At 39.0% G+C, this 19,695-nt stretch overlaps 2 protein-coding genes across 6 annotated transcripts in view; one reads left to right on the top strand and one right to left on the bottom strand.

Annotated features, from left to right (window-relative positions):
* The window catches only part of SGTB (small glutamine rich tetratricopeptide repeat co-chaperone beta), a 43,937-nt gene extending 27,904 nt beyond the window's left edge, over positions 1–16,033 (bottom strand). For 2 of the 4 annotated variants that reach the window (XM_081825703.1, XM_081825706.1), the window contains exons 1-4: positions 14,991–15,177; positions 13,726–13,847; positions 5,056–5,159; positions 1,012–1,081 (exon numbers count right to left, since the gene is read on the bottom strand). In XM_081825703.1, coding sequence (XP_081681829.1) covers positions 1,012–1,081; positions 5,056–5,159; positions 13,726–13,825 — 274 coding nt within the window. In that variant the 5' untranslated portion in view covers positions 13,826–13,847; positions 14,991–15,177. Of the gene's footprint in view, positions 1–1,011; positions 1,082–5,055; positions 5,160–13,725; positions 13,848–14,990; positions 15,178–15,471; positions 15,571–15,967 lie in introns of those variants that run through there. The other 2 variants (XM_081825704.1, XM_081825705.1) reach the window with 2 other exon arrangements.
* NLN (neurolysin) overlaps positions 15,246–19,695 on the top strand; it is a 93,588-nt gene continuing 89,138 nt past the window's right edge. Inside the window, exon 1 of one of the 2 annotated variants that reach the window (XM_081825694.1) lies at positions 15,246–15,467. In XM_081825694.1, the coding sequence (XP_081681820.1) occupies positions 15,427–15,467 (41 nt within the window). In that variant the 5' untranslated portion in view covers positions 15,246–15,426. Of the gene's footprint in view, positions 15,468–15,582; positions 15,753–19,695 lie in introns of those variants that run through there. The other variant, XM_081825695.1, reaches the window with a different exon arrangement.

Here is a 19,695-nt window from a genome sequence, read left to right as displayed (position 1 = left end):
AAAATGCAGACAAAGATATTAAGACAATGTTATTTAGGATTACAAAATTATCTATCTAGGTAAGTAAATCATGGTCTTACGGTACCATGGAATACTATGTGGCCATTAAAAACAGTGATATAGGTACGTATTTATAAATTTAATAGAGAGGTTAAGGCCTGAGGAATAGGAAAAGCATTCTCTCTTCCATATCTACCACTTTAGACACCAACTATTTTTTTTTAATAACTAAACTACCTTCTTCAGTGTAAAGAAAAACTACCTCCTTCAGTGTAGGGAAAAGTCCAAAAAAATGGTTCTGAACCAATTTTGTATAGCTTCGGAACACGGCATATTCCCTAATAACTCTCTGCCTATAGGACAGGGAATTTCTTGGCTCTCATTCACTGCTAGTATCAAAACTGCTCCCCAGTTTCTTAGTACAAATCTTGTATGCCTGACCTGACTCTCCTCTATAGCTTAACATAAATGACATGATAGAAAAATTGAACACAGATCCTCAACAGTGACTTATTTATTAGAACCAAGAATGCTTCAAGAGCCACTATTAGAAGATGTAGTAATATAGTAATTAAATGTGCTAGCTAATACTTAAGTGCCATATACATGCATTAACAAATTTCAAAGAACTCAAAAACACTAAATATACAAGAGTTAAAATAATACTGAAAATTATTTTCATCTCTTTAAGCATAAAAATAATTTGGGATCCTAGAGTACACATAGCAAATTCAGTTATAAGTAATCACCCCTTAAGTTACTTGTTTTCCAAGTTTTATTCACAACAGATCTGCTTCTCTTGAAGCAAAGCATAACTATATTGCTCACAAGCCATTCTATGTTTCTAGGCTTCTTCCCTATTACATTTATCTCTGTTTCACAAATACCATGTGGTCTTATGACAATCCAGTCTTGGCAGTATAAACCAGATTCTTATCAACTGACAGAGTCATTTTCTCCAGAGTTTCAGAAAGTTTTACTAAATAAGTAATTTCTCTATGAAATCCTCACCTTCATCTTTTAATTGGTCAGCTTTTCCCACATCTTCAGGCACTGAGTTTGAGAGAGGCAGAATGTCATTCTGAAATTAAATAAAAATCAATGTATTTCCATTTAGCTATATAAAAGAGTCATCCCACAGAACTATAAACAATAATGAATAACTGTATTACAGTAACTCATCTGTAATTACGTGTAATGAAATTTAACTTGTAAATAAACGGGTTAGAAAGAAATAGGGTAAAAATCCTCTCATACATACTTTTATTAGAAAAATGAATATGTAGAATTTCTCTAGAAAATAATGGGCTACTGTGAATCAAATTTTTTTACTTGCTTTTCTGAGATCAAAAAATTCTACTTCATGCACAACAAATATAAATAATCAGTATACTTAAAATACTATAACCATAAAATAAAGGCAAATGATAACATGGGTAATGGAAATAAATTGACTAGTTTACATTTATGCTACAAGTTTATTATGTATTTTATTGACAAATACATTTTTAGTGAATGGAAATGCTTCACTGTTTTTAAATGAACATGCTGTTGGAAATAAATTCATTATATTTAAAAATAAAAACAGGATATTTTGTTATCCAGATTATGTATTAGCTATAGTCATGAAGCTTTGTTTTTCTGAAATTCCTAATAAATTCTATTAAATTCTGGTAAAATAAATAAATAAATAGCTAACCAGTATACAAAGACTAGGAATAGAAATATGTTCAAGAGATTGTTTATATTAGTGAAAATCTTGAAACATAATGTTTAATATTCAAAGAAATATCCTAGTACGTCAAATTCACAGTTTACAAAAAGAAGCATTAATAATATGATCCTATTATTTAAATATGTGCACAAACACATACACATGCACACAGGCTAAAAAACAAAGACAGGAAAAGTCTAACACAAAAGGTTAACTGTAATATTTGGAGGTAAAATTTTCAGTCTCTTCTTTATATCTTTCCACGTTGACCAAATTTTTTTAAACAATGGACATATATTAATTTCATCATAAAATTAAAAAACAATGTAAATTTCCTATTTTCAGTAGTTACTATCATCCTCAAACCTCCTTTGCATTCATAAGGTTCAAACCAAAGGCACACGCAGAAATATCTTGAGTGGCACTGGGAACACAATGCATTTTTCCATTTTTGAAAGATCTTTTTTAAATTGTGCTTTTACACTTGACTCTGAAGTTCATGAGTAAATCTATAGTTTTCAAGAAAACATAATTTGTAACTAATATACCTCTGTACTACATTTAGAATATGTCCACCATGTTCTTTGTCTTGATTAAGGTTTCACAGAACTTGATAACTCTAATGATGGAAATATACTTCTCTAATTACACAAAAATTTTCACAAGTATAAAATCATTCATCAAGTACATGAGTTCTTATTTTTTGTAATCTTTCTCTACTAATCAGTTTTTCTAAACAAAGTATCGGAGGAATAAAAAAGTACAGAATCGAAATGGGAATCCTTGTAAGTAGAGGTCCCTACTTAAAACTGACTATGGTCTCCTAGGATGTAAGTGTAGTTCAAGGACACAGGACTGCCCTGCAGTACTTGCTGTCAGGGTTTCTTCCATTTCACATCTTCTAACAAGGCTGGGCATTTAATGCATGGGGGGGAAAGTGGCTTTTTTGAGTCACAAAAAATGGCATATTGATAAATGGACTCTAATCCATTCTGTCTAAATCCTTCTGAATTATTTTAATGAAATTGCCACAGTTTTAGATCTTTGAAAACTAATTCTCATATTCACTGAATACATTTGAGCAGCCCATAATGTGGGGACGAGGGTTATCTACTTTATATAAAAGGAATGAATCCATTTAGTATATAAACTTAACTGGGGAGGAAAAACACAAGAGCAGTATCCTAAAACTAAAATGACCAACATAACAACCAAGGACACTTGGTGAGACGAATAATTTCTTTTTTTCTGAAGTTTTTATTTTAATTCCAGTTAGTTAACATACAGTATTATATTAGTTTCAGCTGTACAATATAGTGATTCAATAATTCCATACATTACCTGGTACTCACCACAAGTGCCCTCCTTAACCCATCACCTGTTTCACCCACCCCCCACCCTCCACCCCTCTGGTGACCCTCAGTGTGTTCTCTATAGCGAAGAGTCTGTTTCTGGGTTTGTCTCTCTTTTTTTTATCCTTTGCTTGTTTGTATACTTCTTAAATTCCACACATGAGAGAGATCATATGGTCTCTGTCTTTCTCTGACTGACTTATTTCGCTGAGCATAATACCCTCTAGCTCCATCCACGTCGTTGCAAATGGCAAGATTTCATTCTTTTTGAAGGCTGAATAGAGACAAATAATTTCTTTAATTATAATAATTTTGATGCTGCTTCGGGCAAGTTTGAGACTCTCTCTGAGGTACTCTGCTAACAAACACGTATGTGATGAAGTTGCTGCTGTTAAATAGGAATAACAAAGAACTGACACCACAGATAACACTATGCAGATACACAATGGAGCCAGTTCCAGGAAATTATATTTTAAAAATAGTAAGTAAAAAATTTTTACAATTAAATATAATCAGAGGGAAATAGTAAGAGAGAAAGAAAACAGAGCCCTACTTAAACAGAATGCAAAAGTCAATTTGAGCCTACTGGGAGGTGAAGAAAAAGTTCTGATCTCTTTAGTATTAGGTCAACAGTGACAGAAGCTAAGGAATGAGCAAATCCAAATGTTGTCTCAAGCACAGGCCTCTTGGGCATCTAGGAGTTAAATAAAGTCAGCTTCAACCATGGGCATATCCAGCCACTGAAACGGGGTTCCCTAAGGAGGCCAGAAGCCCAGACAATCAAAGAACCACAGCAACCAAAGCAAAGCAAAGAGGAATTCTCTGATGGGGACCCATAGACATGTTACTATCTCCTTACATCTTTGTCATAGAATTAGAATTCATCTGTCTGATAACTGCACTATTCTTTTTTCTAAGTACAGAAAGAGAGAACAGTATACTGCCAAATTGCCAACTTCATTGCAACTCCAACAAGTTCTAGAAACAGTCAATGTGGTAGTCTCAGCAATGTCCCTGCCAGGCTGAAGCATACACTACATGCTTTAGCCTCTCGCCTCAGTTCCTCATTCCGTGTTGAAGCTTGAATACAGAACTAGAATAACAAAAGGAGTTCATGAGGCACCGAAATGTAATGAAAAAACACAGGGGAGGTCACCCTGAGGCCCTAAAGTCAGTAACCTTAAATTTTTTCAGACAGTTTAAGGGACGCCTGGGTGGCTCAGTTGGTTAAATGTCAGACTCTTGATTTTGGCTCAGGTCATGATCTCAGGGTTCTGAGACTGAACCCTCCATGGGGCTCCGCACTAGGCATGGAGCCTGCTTAAGATTCTCTCTCTCTCCCTCTCCTTCTACCCCTCACTGCTCCCTGCTTATGCTAATCTCTAAAAATCAATCAATAAATAAATAAAACTGTTTTTAAAAAAATTTTTTTTTCCAGGCAATTTTATGGTCCATGTTCCCTGAAAAGGCCAGAAACCAGAGACCATTATAAACAGTTCTCGAGAGCAGGGATATCAGAAAACTTGGTTTTCGGCATTACTTTTTGCACAATGACCTTGAGCCTTCCCCTGTTTTAAAGAGCCCTATCAATGGCCAAATTTGACGAAATCTGCTTCAAAATGATGATTCAATTCCTGATGAATCTGTTTTTACATAGTTGCTTCGTAAACAGGAAAATTTTGTTTTTAACTTGTATTCCATGTCAAAAATCTAAAAATGCTCAGATACTATAAAGGACATAAAAAGCAACTAAGACATATCATTAAATATAAAAGAAGGTGAGAGGATATGAATAGCTACTAATATGAAAATCTAAAGCATGTTAAAATTATATTTTAGGTCCCCAGTAACATCCATGTGGACTATCTAACTTACACCCAGAAAGAAGTTAGTTACGTAAAGGCCTAGCAGCTCAAATGTTAACAACTCAACATAATTATCATAGTCAGACTTAAATCAGATACTAATGAGAAAACAGTGACAGCTTACCTTACAGAAGGAATTGGTGAACATTTCTGTCAAAGGCTGTGAAACTGCTAGATGGGTATCTTCTGGGCTGATTTTAAAAACTGTCTCCAAGCACTGAATTGCAACTTGAAATAAATTTGAATAGTGAAAAAAAAATTAGCAACCTAAAAAAAGAAACGACCTTTTTTTCTGGTAGAAATCTGCACTCAGTGCAATCTGTGGTAATTCAGTATTTATGATCAGAGAACATAAGGAAAAACTAAATGGTTCAGCTACATAGAGATTTCTGTTTATAGACCAGCTGCTGAGGGAAGACAACTTGATTTTTTATTCCTTACTTAAGGAAAAATGTTACCTAGAATATAATTTCTCAATATATCCATTACATCATATTCTTATTAAAGCAAGTCATTAACAACAACTGACTCCTCTCTGCCAATATCTGATTAACCACCAATGATCTAACGCCTTGAATAAAACAAACAAAAACATCTTCTTTTTCAATGTGAGAAACAGAATTCTCAACCTGACCAAAAATAGTAACAGAAACAAATTCTGGCTCATAGGAGGCACTAAATATTAATCCTGGCATATTTACTTAGGTGAAAATAGGTGGGCTTTAAAAAATTCATTCATGCCTGCAAATTTACCCCAAGCACCTACTATGTGCAAGGTGCTGTTCTAAGGTGATAGAAAGATAGCAGTTAATCTGAGGACAAAAATCGCTATCCATGTGATGAAGCTTAACATTTAAGAGAAGGTGGCAGACAAGCAGAAAAATACATGGAATGTTAAATGGTGATAGGTGCGTCATCTGCATTTGGTGTATGACGAGAAAACTGATGTGGCCAGGGTACAGACGGGATGGAAAGACATGGTGGGAGATTATGCTAGAAAGCAAGTCTGTTGTTGGATGACAAGGCACCTTATATAACGTTCTCAAAGAATGTGCACTTTACACTACAGGCAAATGGAGAGCCATTAAAAAATTCAGTGAAGAATATTATAACTGGATTTGTGTTTAGAACCAAAACTCTGGTAGGAATGCTGAGAATGAATTAGACAGGGAATAAGATGCAGGCCTTATCCTCAGAGACAGTCTAATGTGGGAGACAGTTAAATGCATGTAATACAGTATAATAAGTTCACCAAAAGAAACATGTACCAGCTACATGACAGAGTAAAGGAAATTACCCCTCAGATCAGGGAGGGTTCCCACTTAAATGATCTAAACAAACAAGGGGTCCAAACCAGGGCAATTACAGGAAAGAAAGCTATCCTGTCATTTCTACGAGTACTCACGGAGGGGAATGGAGGCAGATTCTCATCTTGAGGATGCTCTCCTTTGAAAAGGAATTCTCTCCCGGTTCCACAAGATGAGAATGAAGCCCAAGTGTCCAGTGTACTTCCAGACAGTGTGGAAGAGATTCACTTATATTTGTGGAGGACTTTTTATTATTTGTATTCAATATATTTAAGTTAAAAACAACAAAAAAACAGTTCACCCACTTCTCTCACCCCGCTCCCCACCTCTGACAACCACCAATCTCTTCTATCTATGTGCTTGGTTGGTTTGTTTATTAGCTTCCATATATAAGAGAGATCATACAGTATTCATCTTCCTCTGTCTGATTTATTATACATTCACTTATATTTGTGTATGACTTTTAAAAGATACATTATGTATTAATTGTGGTCTTGAGAAAAATACCTCTGTCACAAAAGAAATACTATTATTTTTTCTATCCAGAGAACAATCCTCCTTAGAAAAGGGACTGAATAAGCAACTAAGTTACCAAGTATAAGAAATCAGAGTGTCTTTTACATAGAACATAATCCACTGTTTACTCATTCCTCATTCTCTCAATTTCTATTCTTGCCAAGCAGCTGTTCTCAAACTTCAGTCTGTATCAGCACTAAAAACACTGGGCCACAAGGAAACAGGCTCCCATCGCCATGAAGACAGTCAATGTAAACAACAACAATAATAATAATGGTAAATATACGTGTGTGTTTATGTGTATATATTTATTCTGGATCAGTATCTTTCCTCCCTGATCAGAATGGTCATTGCCTTTATGTGCCATGTTGTTGGTACCTGTTTCTATTATTGAACTTATCATACTATATTACATGCGTTTAAACGTCTGTCTCCCACATTAGAGTGTCCCTGAGGATAAGGACTGTATCTAACTCATCTCTGACTTTAACAGATCTGGCAAATAATAGGTGTTCAATAAATTTAATCTACGTCTTTGTTTACAGTGGAAGTAATAGTTTAATTACAGAGGAAATAACAACAATAAAATCTGTAGAGAAAAGCACTTCTCCCCTCCAAAACATTAATGCATGGCCATGGGAAAGAGGGATAGTACACAATCAAGTCCGTAACCAAAACCCACAGTATGTAACTTTACTGCTAAACACTGACAGGTGGAAAGTCCATGTGGTAACTGAGGGATTTTTATGCTCTATCCTGTTGAGGAAATTCAGTCCAGCTCCTTTATCTGTGCTGCCACTAATCTTAAAACACAGATCTGGTACATAATAGACACAATTAAATATCATTAAAGGAGGTGGCTGTTTTGTTTTAAACACAATTATTTGGCCTGTGTTTTTTCAAACCACTTTACTGAGGTATGGTTGACATATAAAAAGCTGTCCGTGGGGCGCCTGGGTGGCTCCGTCGTTAAGTGTCTGCCTTCGGCTCAGGTCACAATCCCAGGGTCCTGGGATCGAGCCCCGCATCCGGCTCCCTGCTCCGCGGGGAGCCTGCTTCTCCCTCTCCCGTTCCCCCTGCTTGTGTTCCCTCTCTCGCTGTGTCTCTCTCTGTCAAATAAATAAAATCTTTTAAAAAAATAAATAAATAAAATAAATAAAAAGCTGTTCATATTAATGTCTATAACTCCATGAGTTTGGGGATAAGTATACACCCATGAAACCATCACCACCGTTGAGGCCGGAGACATACTCATCACCTCCCAAAGTTTCCTCTCACCACCTTTATTCTCGTGTGTACATGTGTAGTAAGAACACTTAACCTAGATCTACCTTCTTACCAAACTTTTAGTACAGAACACAGTTGGTGATAGGCACCAGGCAGACTAGTAAGTCCTCAGAACTTAATTATCTTGCATAACTGAAACTTTGTACCCTCTGACCATCACCTCCCTATTTTCTCCTTCCCCAGCCCCTGGCAACTATCACTGTACTCCCTGATTCTACGCGTTTGACTATTTTAGACTCCTTATATAGGTAAACAGAATTGTTTGATAGGTAAATCCAGCTGCCAAAGTGTTTAGCCTTGATGATGATGGTGTGGGTGGAAAGACTGAGGCAAAGGCCCAACTGGAATAGGTTCAAAAAAGAACAGGAGAGGAATTAGAAAAGGCAAGTACAGACAGCTCTTTCGAAGAGTTTTCCAGCAAAAGGAACACAAAAAGAGTAGGCAGTAGTGGCGGGGGTGGGGGGGGAGATTTGGGAGGGGGGTAGTATGACAAGAACTCAGGACTACCTCGTTATCATTTTTCATCCAATCAAAAAAAATCAAATAACCTAGGTGCAATAATTTATCTTATTTTACCTCAAGATTCTCATGTATGAAACAAGGATTATTACATTTGATCCTCCTTTCAGGAGGTCATACTCAAGAATAAGTCATACAAATATAAACAGATACTGTATATAATTATTGTTCCACTTTAACAACAAACAATAATAGTGCATTTGGTACTGATGAGGAGCAGGGCAAGTGAAGAGTTCTATTCAACACTACCATATCCCATCTGTACAGCACTTTATTCAAAAGCTACCATATGCTAGGTACCTGCCATCACTGATTCTGATTCTCTTAACGAATCTATCAGATGGAGAGGAGGCAGACAGCTTCACCTAACAGACTGAGAAATTAAGATACAGACCAACTGAGTGATAGGCCCAGGATCACTTGACTCAATTCATCAATTCAATTCAACAAATACTTATTGAGCACCTACCAAGTGTCAGGCAATTTTCTACATGCTTCAGATATATCAGTGAATAAAAGAGAAAAAATCCCTGACCTCTTGGGGCTGACCTTTTGGGGCAGGGGTGGAGAGGTAGGCTATAAGCCATAAAAAGTAGAGCAGGGCGAAGAGACGCAAGTATGGAGAGCAGAGCAGGGAAGCAGGCTGCAGATGCAAGAGTGCCCAGCATAGGCCTCCTTCAGAAAAGAGATCTGAGACTCAGACTTGAGTCAAAAGACTCAAAGGAGATGGGGGCTATTACCATTATCTGGAGGAATAACAATCTAAGCAGCAAAAAACAACTACAACAGAAGCCTTTAGGAAAGAGGATGTCGTGTATTCAGAGTTAGGAAGCTAATTTGGCTCAAGACAAATGAGAAAGGGGAAGAGTCTGTGAACAACACATCACAGAAGTCCAAATTATATAAATCCTTTAAACCATGACTAAGTAACATGAGAAGTCCCTGCAAGATTTTGAGTGGAGAAATGATAGAATCTGACATACTGTTTTACTTTTTTAAAATTTTTTAAAGATTTTATTTTTAAGTAATCTCTACACCCAACGTGGGGCTTGAACTTACAAACCCAAGACCAAGAGTCACATGGTCTACTGACTGAGCCAGCCAGGCGCCCCTGACCTACTCTGTTTTAAAAGATCACTGGCGGTTGTGTTGGGAATATTCAACAAAGCTGCAAGAACAGAAGCAGACAGACTAGTTAGAGGCTACTACATTAAAACAGATGAGAAACACTTAATTCTACCCAGGGGTGACATAAGTGCAGGTGGGAGGAAATGGTAAGACTCTAGATATATTTTGAAGGTACAGCCAACAGGATTAATTAAATGATTAAATGCACAGTCTGAGAGAAAAGAGTCCAGAATGATGCCCAAATTTTGGGCCTAAGCAACTGAAAAGACAGAGTTGCCATCAACTGAGATAGGGAACAGATTTTGGGTGGGAGGATCAGGAGTTCAGTCTTGGAAATGTTCAGTTTGAGATGCCTATTAGACATAGAAGCAGAGATATCTAGTAGGCAGTTGGATATAAAAATCTGCAGTTCAGAAGGAAGGTCTTGACTGAATGCCAAGAAACTGAATGATACCATAAAAAAAGTGAGTATAGATAGTGAAGAGAAGAAGATCAAGCACTGGACCCTGGGCACTCCAGGTCAGGGAAAGGAAGAGAAACTAGTAAAGGAGATGGAGCTTGCTTGTGTTCCCTCTCTCGCTGTGTCTCTCTCTGTCGTAAATAAAAAAAAAAAGAAAGAAAGAAAGAAAGACTAGGAGAGGAATTTTTTTTTTAATATTTTATTTATTTATTTGAGAGAGAGAGCAAGCGAGCAAACAGAGGGAGATGGAGAGGGAGACAGAGAGGGAGAAGCAGACTCCCCGCTGAGCAGGGAGCCTGAAGCGGGGCTTGATCCCAGGACCCCGGGATCATGACCTGAGCCAAAGGCAGACGCTTAATGACTGAGCCACCCAGGCGCCCCAGGAGAGGAATTTTTAAAAGCAAATATATACAATTCTTTCAAAGAGTTTTCCAGCAAAAAGGGAGGACAATAAAAGTAGGCAGTAGTTTGGAAGCAGGGGGCTAATAAGGCAAGAGTAATTAGCTGCTGTTTTTGCTTTTTTAAGAAGGGAGAAATAATGAAAAGTATATTCTGATAGAAATGATCCAGGACAGAGTGAAGATTTGCTGATGTAAGACAAGAAGGGCAGAATAACTCGAGTGATATCCCGGAGTAGGTGAGACAGGACAGAATCAGATCCAGTGTGCCAGTAGAGAGGTTTCATTTAGAAAAGACAATGGATGGTTCATCTATGGTGTCTTAGTCTGTTTGGGCTGCTCCAACAGAACACCATAGACTAGGTGGCTTATAAACAACAGAAATTTATATCTCAAAGTTCTGAAGGCTGGGAAGTCCAAGATCAAGGTACTAGCAAATTCAGTGTCTAGTGAGGACCTGTTTTCTGGTTCCCAGATGGTGCCTCTTCACTGCGTCCTCACATGGTGGGAGCAAAGGAGCTCTCTGGGGTCTCTTATAAGAGCACTAATCCCAATCATGAAGGCCCCACCTCCTAATACCATCACAATGGGCATTAGGTTTCAACATATGAATTTTGAGAAAACACAAATATTTAGTCCATGGCATATGGTAATAGCTAGGCAGGCAGGCAGAGTGTGTGGGGGTGTAGATGCTGGTGTGTGGATAGAGGGGGCAGGGGGAGCCTGTGGAAATTATTTTCTTATTACTTTAATTCTCTTGGTGGAGTAAGAAGCAAGGTCATCAACTAAAAGTGAGTACAGGGGAAGAGGTTTGAGGGTTTGAGAAGACAGGAGAAAGTGTTAAAGTAGTGGTCTATGAGAGCAAAAGTATGAACGAACTTGGAAGAGACAGTGTGATTGCCAGGCAGCATTAAATGTCCACTTGAGGCTCATGGTCATGAATTCAAAGTGGGACCAATCAGCAAAGTTGTATGTGTTGTTCCATCTATACAGAGTCACATGGATAAGAACACACAGTTGGTGGAGAGCTGAATTTAAGCAAGGTTGGGTTTTACAAGAAAGGGAGAGATATACAAGGGCATGAACATAATGATGAACCATGGAATTTAAGCAAGGTAAGAAGAGGGTTGTGAAAGAAAGATCAACAGACTGGAGCTACCACAGGGTCAAAGATTGTTGAGGTAGGGATTATAGAGGGAATGAGCTGCAAAGACAGGCAGTAGTGGTCAGGAAGTGAAATGTTTACAACAGAGATTATGGAGAGAATGCAGTTTCAATAATGAGAAGGTCCAGGGAAGAGTTTCTCACCCTTGGCACTACTGACAATTTGGACTTTGTTCTTGGGCCATCCTGTGCATTACAGTATGTTTAGCAGTATCGATGGCCTCTACCCACTAGATGCCAGTAATACCAGCCCTCAGTGGTGACAATTAAAAGCATCTCCAGACACTGCAAAATCACCCTGAGTTGAGAACCACTAGTCTAGGGTATGACCACGCGGCTGAGTAGTTGAGATCACCAGAGGACAAGGAGGTCAAGGAACAGAGTGCTGAGAGAACTGAAAGAAACACCTATGAGGTGATTGCAATTGCCAAGAATTCAGACAGAGTAGTACTAGAGAGAGTGACAGGGAACAGGAGCACATAAAACAGATGTCAGTAGGTGACAACAGTTAGGAGTGGGTGACATTATCTGGTGAAAAAGCTCAAAGCTGATAAGACTATAAGACCTTACCACTATGGTAAGGCTGTTACTAGAACTTCGGCTCCTTTTCTAGGGCTTTTTTAAATGTCTAGAAGGTGGGCAGACTTCTCCACATGATTTCATACTCAATTAAATTAGACTCACAGAGTCAAAAATAGGGGTCGGTCAAAAACAATTGGCACCATTTCTGACTGCCATATATAACAAACAGCTGAAGGCACATATTTTTGGCTGAAGACCATCCTAAAAATAGGACATAACATCTTGATTTTTAAAAAACCTCTCAATTCTCTTTCTGGCCCTTAGAAGGATGTATTATACTGCCTTCGATTGGAAAAGAAACATCTTTTATTAAATGGTTGCTTTTATCTGTTTGCTACTGAGCAACCATAACCAATGTTTTCTTTAGATAACCAGTCACCTTTACCTTCACATAGTTTAACCACCAAGGAGGACAAAAAGATCTTATGAAATGAACCGACTGCAATGCTCTCCAACTGTGTGTCACCTACTCCTCTCACTGCCACCTGGAAAGACAGTGTCTCACCAGATTGCAAGCAGATTTAGAGCAAATGCCCAATTTTCATCCCCACCTCTTAAAAGCATATTCACAATGAAAGTGCTTATTGAAATTAATAGATGCATCCCCTTGATAGGAGGAATAGCTTCAAGATGGCAAATCAAATTGTATTATAATCTATTAAATTCTCCCAAATGTAGTCTCATTGCAATAATTAAGTCTTTAAGGAAGCTATACTCATTCAAACTCCATAAGCCCATCTGCAGAATTCTACCCTGTTATGGTTATACTGAATTTAAATTTTATAATGCATAAATGTGAAGCAGAAAAGATGGTGTTCAAGGAAACACGTGATGCTATCATCCAAGTCCTGCTCAACTTCACAGATTACCAAATCTAATATTTAAAGCTCACACAGAACAACAGTGAAATCCTCTCATTTTCAAATCCCCAAATAGAAAGTTGTCAGAGCTTAATTGTGATGTAATTATTACACTTTTACATACTGCTTTTATGATGGCTAAGGTATTTTCATATATTGATTCTAAATGGGATGCTTTCCTATTAGGAAGAGACAAGATCTTCAGAGTAAAAACCAGGATTTAAACCTCAACTTGGCCACATTCCACTGTTATGTCACTTAATCTATCTGGTTTCATTTCATTATCTGTTAAGTGAGGATAATCCTAACTTAACAGTTACTGTAGAGAAAAAATTCCCTACAGTATGAACAGCATAGTTCTGACACATAACAGTTGTTCAGTAAATGAACCACGGTCCTCGTATTGTGTTGTTAGTTAAAACAAGCCTCAGAAAATGGAAACACAATCTCTCTTCTTGAAAGAGCAATAAAATACTTTAATTTTGTTATAATAGATCATAAAGTCAGGCTTATAGCTATTTTAGTCTTTGTTTACAATTATAACACAAATGAACATAAAGAGCAGGTGCCTACCTTCCAAACTTTCTTGTTCATCTGAAGTATAAACATCCATCTGACTTTGTTCCCGTAAGAAACGAATAACTGCATAAACTAAGTGCTTGATAGATGACATTTTAAAAGCTTAAACACTTTTCCTTGATAAGAAAAATGGAAAACAGCGATCCAAGTTATGTTAAAGAATCTGTCAGGAAGGTTATAAATAACTAGATTATAAATTACATCAAAAGTAAAAAGCAAAAACAGAACCTCTATTACCTTCAGTCTTCTTTTTAAAGAGTCAGGAGAACACAAAGTGTTGTTATGGTAACGTATTACATATTTTCACTTATACCCAATAGTATTAGATTGTTAAAACTTGCAAAAGTAAAATTTTTCTCAAAACATGTAGAACATAAGCTTAGACTCTCACTGAATATCTCACTGTCTCTTAACAGTATATATAGCACAGATACAGATCAAGACAGGGGAATAGATACAGATGTAGAAATCCCCAAAAGGCCTCTGTACTAAGTTGAGGGAGATTTCATACTGCTGACTCAGAAGCTGATCTACAATGAGCATCTTCCTCTATTTCATGAGATTTTTAAAAATGTATGTATAATTTACCGTGCACCAACTTTTGTAGGGTTAGACTGTTATTTGAGGAGGAAATATATTAATGGAAGGGTGTTCAACCATTGAATGTCATTCTTAATAAAAATGGCATTTCTATTTAGTCAAGACATGTCGGAAAACCATTGCCTAAGTCGATGGATACTACATACCGACCAGTGCTCTCTGCAGTAGCTGTGCTCTCGTGGACAAGCTGGAAGCTCCCTGTCATGTTCATTCACATGGAATACTATCGCTTCCGAACAGTGGCGCAGGCCAGCCGGCCTTAATGGCTTATTTCCACTAAATCGCATCATCCATCTGTTCCCCAGGTTCCCTAATCCAAAGCCAGGGTGTGGTACCCGCCGCCAGGATGTTTATTATTTCTGGGCTTATTTTAAAGGCGAGCCCAGTCTTTAGGCCATGGGCTTGCAAGTACTAAATAAGGCCCCAGGGCAGAAGGTGAAAAAAAGAATGGGGGGGGCAGAGAGGGTGAGGAGGAGAAACGAAGATACTCAACCTCCTCCAGGCTTCTCTCCCTTTCTCCCCAGAGCACATTGACCTCCTTCTCCCTCCCTTTCTACCCGGGCCTCGTTTTGGCCCAGACGGGGTTTGCTGCGGGTGCGCGGTGCAGGCCCCATCTGGGCCAGGGGGAGACGCACCCATCCCAGACAGAAGCCCCTTACCAGGCGAGAGGACGCGAGACAGTGGCAGCGGGCCCGGGGGCGTCCGTAAGCCGGTACGCCCGCCCCCTGGTCCTCCGGCTTCAGCCTGGCTCCGGATCGCAGCACTGCCCACGGTCGCCCAAACTTCCCCGGCTCCCAGGCCGCCGTCGCCCCTCAACCCACCCGGCTGCGCGCTCCGCTCCCGGCCACTGGGTCTCGCCTGAACCGCCCCCCGGGCGGCGCCAGCGCGCGGGGCGGGGCTGCAAGTCGGGGGGGCGGGGCCGAAGTGGGCGCCGGCGTGGGGCTGCCGCACGTGGGAGGGCGCGGACAGGGTTGGCCGCCGCCGCAGCTGTTGCCTCCTCCGCTAGGCCGCCTCTCGGCTCCCCGGCGCCCCGCATCCCCCACCCCAAACCGGACGACAGCGCGCCCGCCGCCGCCGCCGCCTCTCGGCCCTCCCATGATCGCCCAGTGCCTTTCGGCTGTGCGAGGCCTCCACAGGTACCTCCAGTGCGCGGGTTAACCTTGGCTGTGGGCCGGGCGTGGTCCCGTCCGTGCCAGGTGCCTGTGCTCAGCATTTCCCGAGCGTACCCCTCCGACGCCCCTGGGACTCTACGTCCCCGCGGCCCGCATGCTCTATCCTGAGGGACACCTGGCGCGGACACTTGGGGCCACCTTTCCCTCCACTCCCTCGGGAGGGCATCCATTCCCCTTTGTTTGGGACTGTCTCAGCTGCAGCCAGCAAGACTGGTCACAGGCCTGGCCCAAAATGAATGCAGAAAGATGGTTCGGATAAGAAAATCGTTTGACTTCCGCCTCCCATCCAGAACTGCGGACCTCTTATTAAAAGTGCCGGCAGCTGTAGACTCAGGAATAGCGATTCTGATTTGCCCCTCACGCATATCATTAGCATACAAATCGTTTAACAAACACGCGCGATGAAACCGCTATGGTTTTGCTGCTTATCTGGGTCCATGCTTTCTAATTTCCTTTTTATTTACCTCTTCCCCATAAAACATTCGGCGTCTTGCTGGGGCCAATTGACTTGGCCCAAAATGGAGGAAATTATTGCTAGGACACGGTTTGGGGCAGCCTCAGCTGCTGTTTTGGATTGCTTCCTAGCTCCCAAGCCACACCCCTCTGCCACAGACCAGTAGCAAGATGGTGAGAGAATTAAATTCTTTGCACGGATACACTAGATGGAGTGGTTTTCGGAAACAATGCCTCTACCACCCCCATCCCCAAATTCAGCCTTGAACTGTAAATCCTAATGAAGATCCAACAGAAAAAAAGGAAATATGTGTTTCTCGCTAGATACTTATAAAACTACTTTGGAAAATGTTCAGCATTTAAGCTTTTTGACAGTTTTCTATTGTATATGGCCACTCATCTGTGTGGAGCTTTGTGTTGCTCAGTCCCTGTAATTATGGTGCATCCAAGGGACAGTAATAATTATAAAGAGTTAATATGATTTTTACCATATTTCACACTGTCCTTTTAGTCCGCAGGCTGCAAGTGATACAGCTTCAAATGCAGCTATACCAACAAATGAAGATACATAACGCAGGTGTGAGAAGAATAAATTTTGTGTAAGACAGCCGTTCTCAGACTTTTTAGTCTCAGGACCCCTTTACCTTGCAAAAATTACTGAGGATCTAAGAGCTTCTGTTTATGTCGGTTATAACTACCCATATTTACCATATTAGAAATGAAAATTAGGGGATTTTTAAAGTATTCATTTATGTAAAAAGAAAACAGTAATAAACTCATTACCTGCACAAATAACATTTTTAATGAAAAATAACTGTTTTCCAAAACTCCTCCAAAAAAATCAGTAAGAAAGTGGAATTGTGGGTTGTTGTTTTTTTTCCTTCATTTTTTTTTTATGGTTGTAAAATATACATAATGTAAAATTTACCATTTTAATCATTTTTAAGTGCACAATTCAGTGACATTGAGAACATTTACATAGTTGTACAGCCATTACCATTATCCATCTCCAGATCTTTTTCATCATCCCAAAGTGAAATTCTGTACCCATTAAACAGTAACTCCTCATGTTCTTTCCCATCTCTGGTAACCACTATTCTTTCTGTCTTTATGATTTTGACTATATTAGGCACCTCCTACAAGTGGAATCCTACAGTTTTTGTTCTTTTGTGACTGGCTTATTTGAGTTAGCATGTTTTTAAGGTTCATCCGTGTTATAACTTAGGTCAGAATTTTCTTCCTTTTCAAGGCTGACTAATATTCCATTGTATCGATATATGTGGTATATCGATGTTGTTTGTTTATTCACCTGTCCATGATCACTTGGGTTGTTTCCATCTTTTGGCTGTTTTGAGTAATACTGCTCTGACCATAGATGTGCACACATCTGTTGGAGTCTCTCCTTTCAGTTCTTTGGCATGTATACTTAGAATTAGTATCCATATGGTAATTCTGTGTTTAATTTTTTGAGGAGCCGCTATGTTTCCCACAGCACTTGTACCATTTTACGTTCCTGGCAGCAGTGAACAAGAGTTCCATCTTCTCTATATCTTCTCCAACATTTTATTTGTTTTTGTTTTTTATAAAAACTATCCTAGGAGTGGCATTGTTTTACACTTGTGCAAAACAAATGTGTAACTTAATAGAAAATAGCTGGATTCTAATATCTGCTTCTGCATTTGATATGTTACACTTTTGTTTTGGTTTAAGAAGAAAATCCCACCTCACTTATATGTAGTTTGAAAAACAGGTGTATTTAACAGCTTTTTAAAAGTAATCATGAATATGCTTTGATATCATATCAAAGTTTCACAAGTGGTAGTTTTTTAAAGATTAGTTGCAATGCAGAATATGAAACTATCAGTGTACTTTTCTTATTCTGTTACATTAAAATCCATGGATTTTAAATGGATCCTTTACACACACATGATTTTCTAATATCAAACATTGGTTACTTGGAAAATCGCAGTACACTGTTTTATACAGATCTTCCTAATGTTGACACATTACGTTATACAATATCAAGTCATATTCCTGTATATCATCATCCACTCCATCATAAATGTCTTGAGGTATTCGGAAGCTGGCAAGCTCACAGTGGCAGATACAATTTTTCAAAATTCTAATTTTCATTTGAAAGCTGAAGTTTTATCAGTGGTAACAAATACTATCCATTCCTCGAGGTGACAGGCTCACTTTGTTACATTTTTGAGAGAACTTCTGCTGAATACTTTAGTCTGATCAATCATAGTTTGTCACTCATCTTTTCAAGTACAAATAGTGTTCCATGAGAAAAGCAGCTCCAATTTAATTGGTTGCACAAGTGCTTTTGGTTTGAGCAACCAAATCTTCTGGACAGTCTTGGTGCTCAAGTATACAGCAGAAGTGCTTTATGCATACTTTGCCACACATATCATTCAGTGATTGAGATTTAATAAAATTAAATATTTTACTATTTCATGAAAGTGAAATTGACATTTTTAGCGTGAGTCCGTGGCAGTGAAGAATATAATGACTGTTAAGACAGTTCAGTCCCACTGCCTTGACGTGTTCTAAGGAGCCAACAATTTCATCTACCATTGTTTCTTACCATCAGTACAAATGTCAACCAAGTGAAAAAAGTAAATAATATCATACTATTATCATGAAGTACTTGTAACCTCCCAGATGACTTGAAATGGTCTCAAGGACCTCTCCCCATATTCCCACCCCCAAGAATGGCAGAACACATCTTGAGAACCACTGATATGTGTTACTCAGATTCTTTGTCTATGCGTGGAAGAAAATAAATATATAAAAAGCCATGCAATTATTATCTTGTTAGAAGCTGGTAACCAACTAAATATATCAACTATTTTGTTACTTAACAGCATAGTATTACAGTTAATCAACATATATAGCAGTAGTAGTCATTAACTTATGGCACTTGTGAGTGACTTAATCACAGAATCTTTGTTTCGAACTGTGTCCTCCAAAAAACAGTCAATACTAGACATCGTGGAAGGCCCTGTGTGTTCTCTTGATGTATTTTTTCCTGTTTCTTCCTACACTTGGGAGTTCATTTTCGTGTTTTAAGAGTAGGTTTTTGTTTACTGACTTAGGATTTCTTTTGTTTTTCTCTTGGTAGAGCTGCTATACCCCCTTCCCAAAGCCAGTTGGACAGCCAGGATGATTGATGGGGTCCTAGGCCAATTTCTTAGGAATAAGGGGACAGAGAATTTGAAAACTGGTTGTAGTTGCCATTTAGATAATCTTGTGACCTTAAGTAAATCACTCAATATCTTGGATCTCTCTCAAGTTCCTTATTTTGTAAAATGAAAAGGACTGGACTCAATGATACTTAAGATTTCTTTCAACTTTTGTTGCCATAGCGATTAAACCAGGTGAATTTCCCCTCCTTTCTCAGCCAGATTACACAGAATATGAGCCAAGCAAAATCTGATGCATACTGTAGAGTGAGGGATGGATGGCATTGTCAAAAAAACAAATAAGAAAGATGACTCAACAATATTTAGTCCAGGGGCGCCTGGGTGGCTCAGTCGTTAAGCGTCTGCCTTCGGCTCAGGTCATGATCCCAGGGTCCTGGGATCGAGCCCCGCATCAGGCTCCTCGCTCCGCAGGAAGCCTGCTTCTCCCTCTCACACTCTCCTTGCTTGTGTTCCCTCTCTCGCTGTCTCTCTCTCTGTCAAATAAATAAATAAAAATCTTTTAAAAAACAATATTTAGTCCAAATTTTATA

The sequence above is a fragment of the Leptonychotes weddellii genome, chromosome 7 (genome assembly GCF_054177405.1).
Source record: "Leptonychotes weddellii isolate Sample4059 chromosome 7, ASM5417740v2, whole genome shotgun sequence".
NCBI classification, from domain to species: domain Eukaryota; kingdom Metazoa; phylum Chordata; class Mammalia; order Carnivora; family Phocidae; genus Leptonychotes; species Leptonychotes weddellii.
The sequence above is the reverse complement of the archived record's forward strand: the minus strand, read 5'-3'. Positions and strand labels throughout refer to the sequence as shown.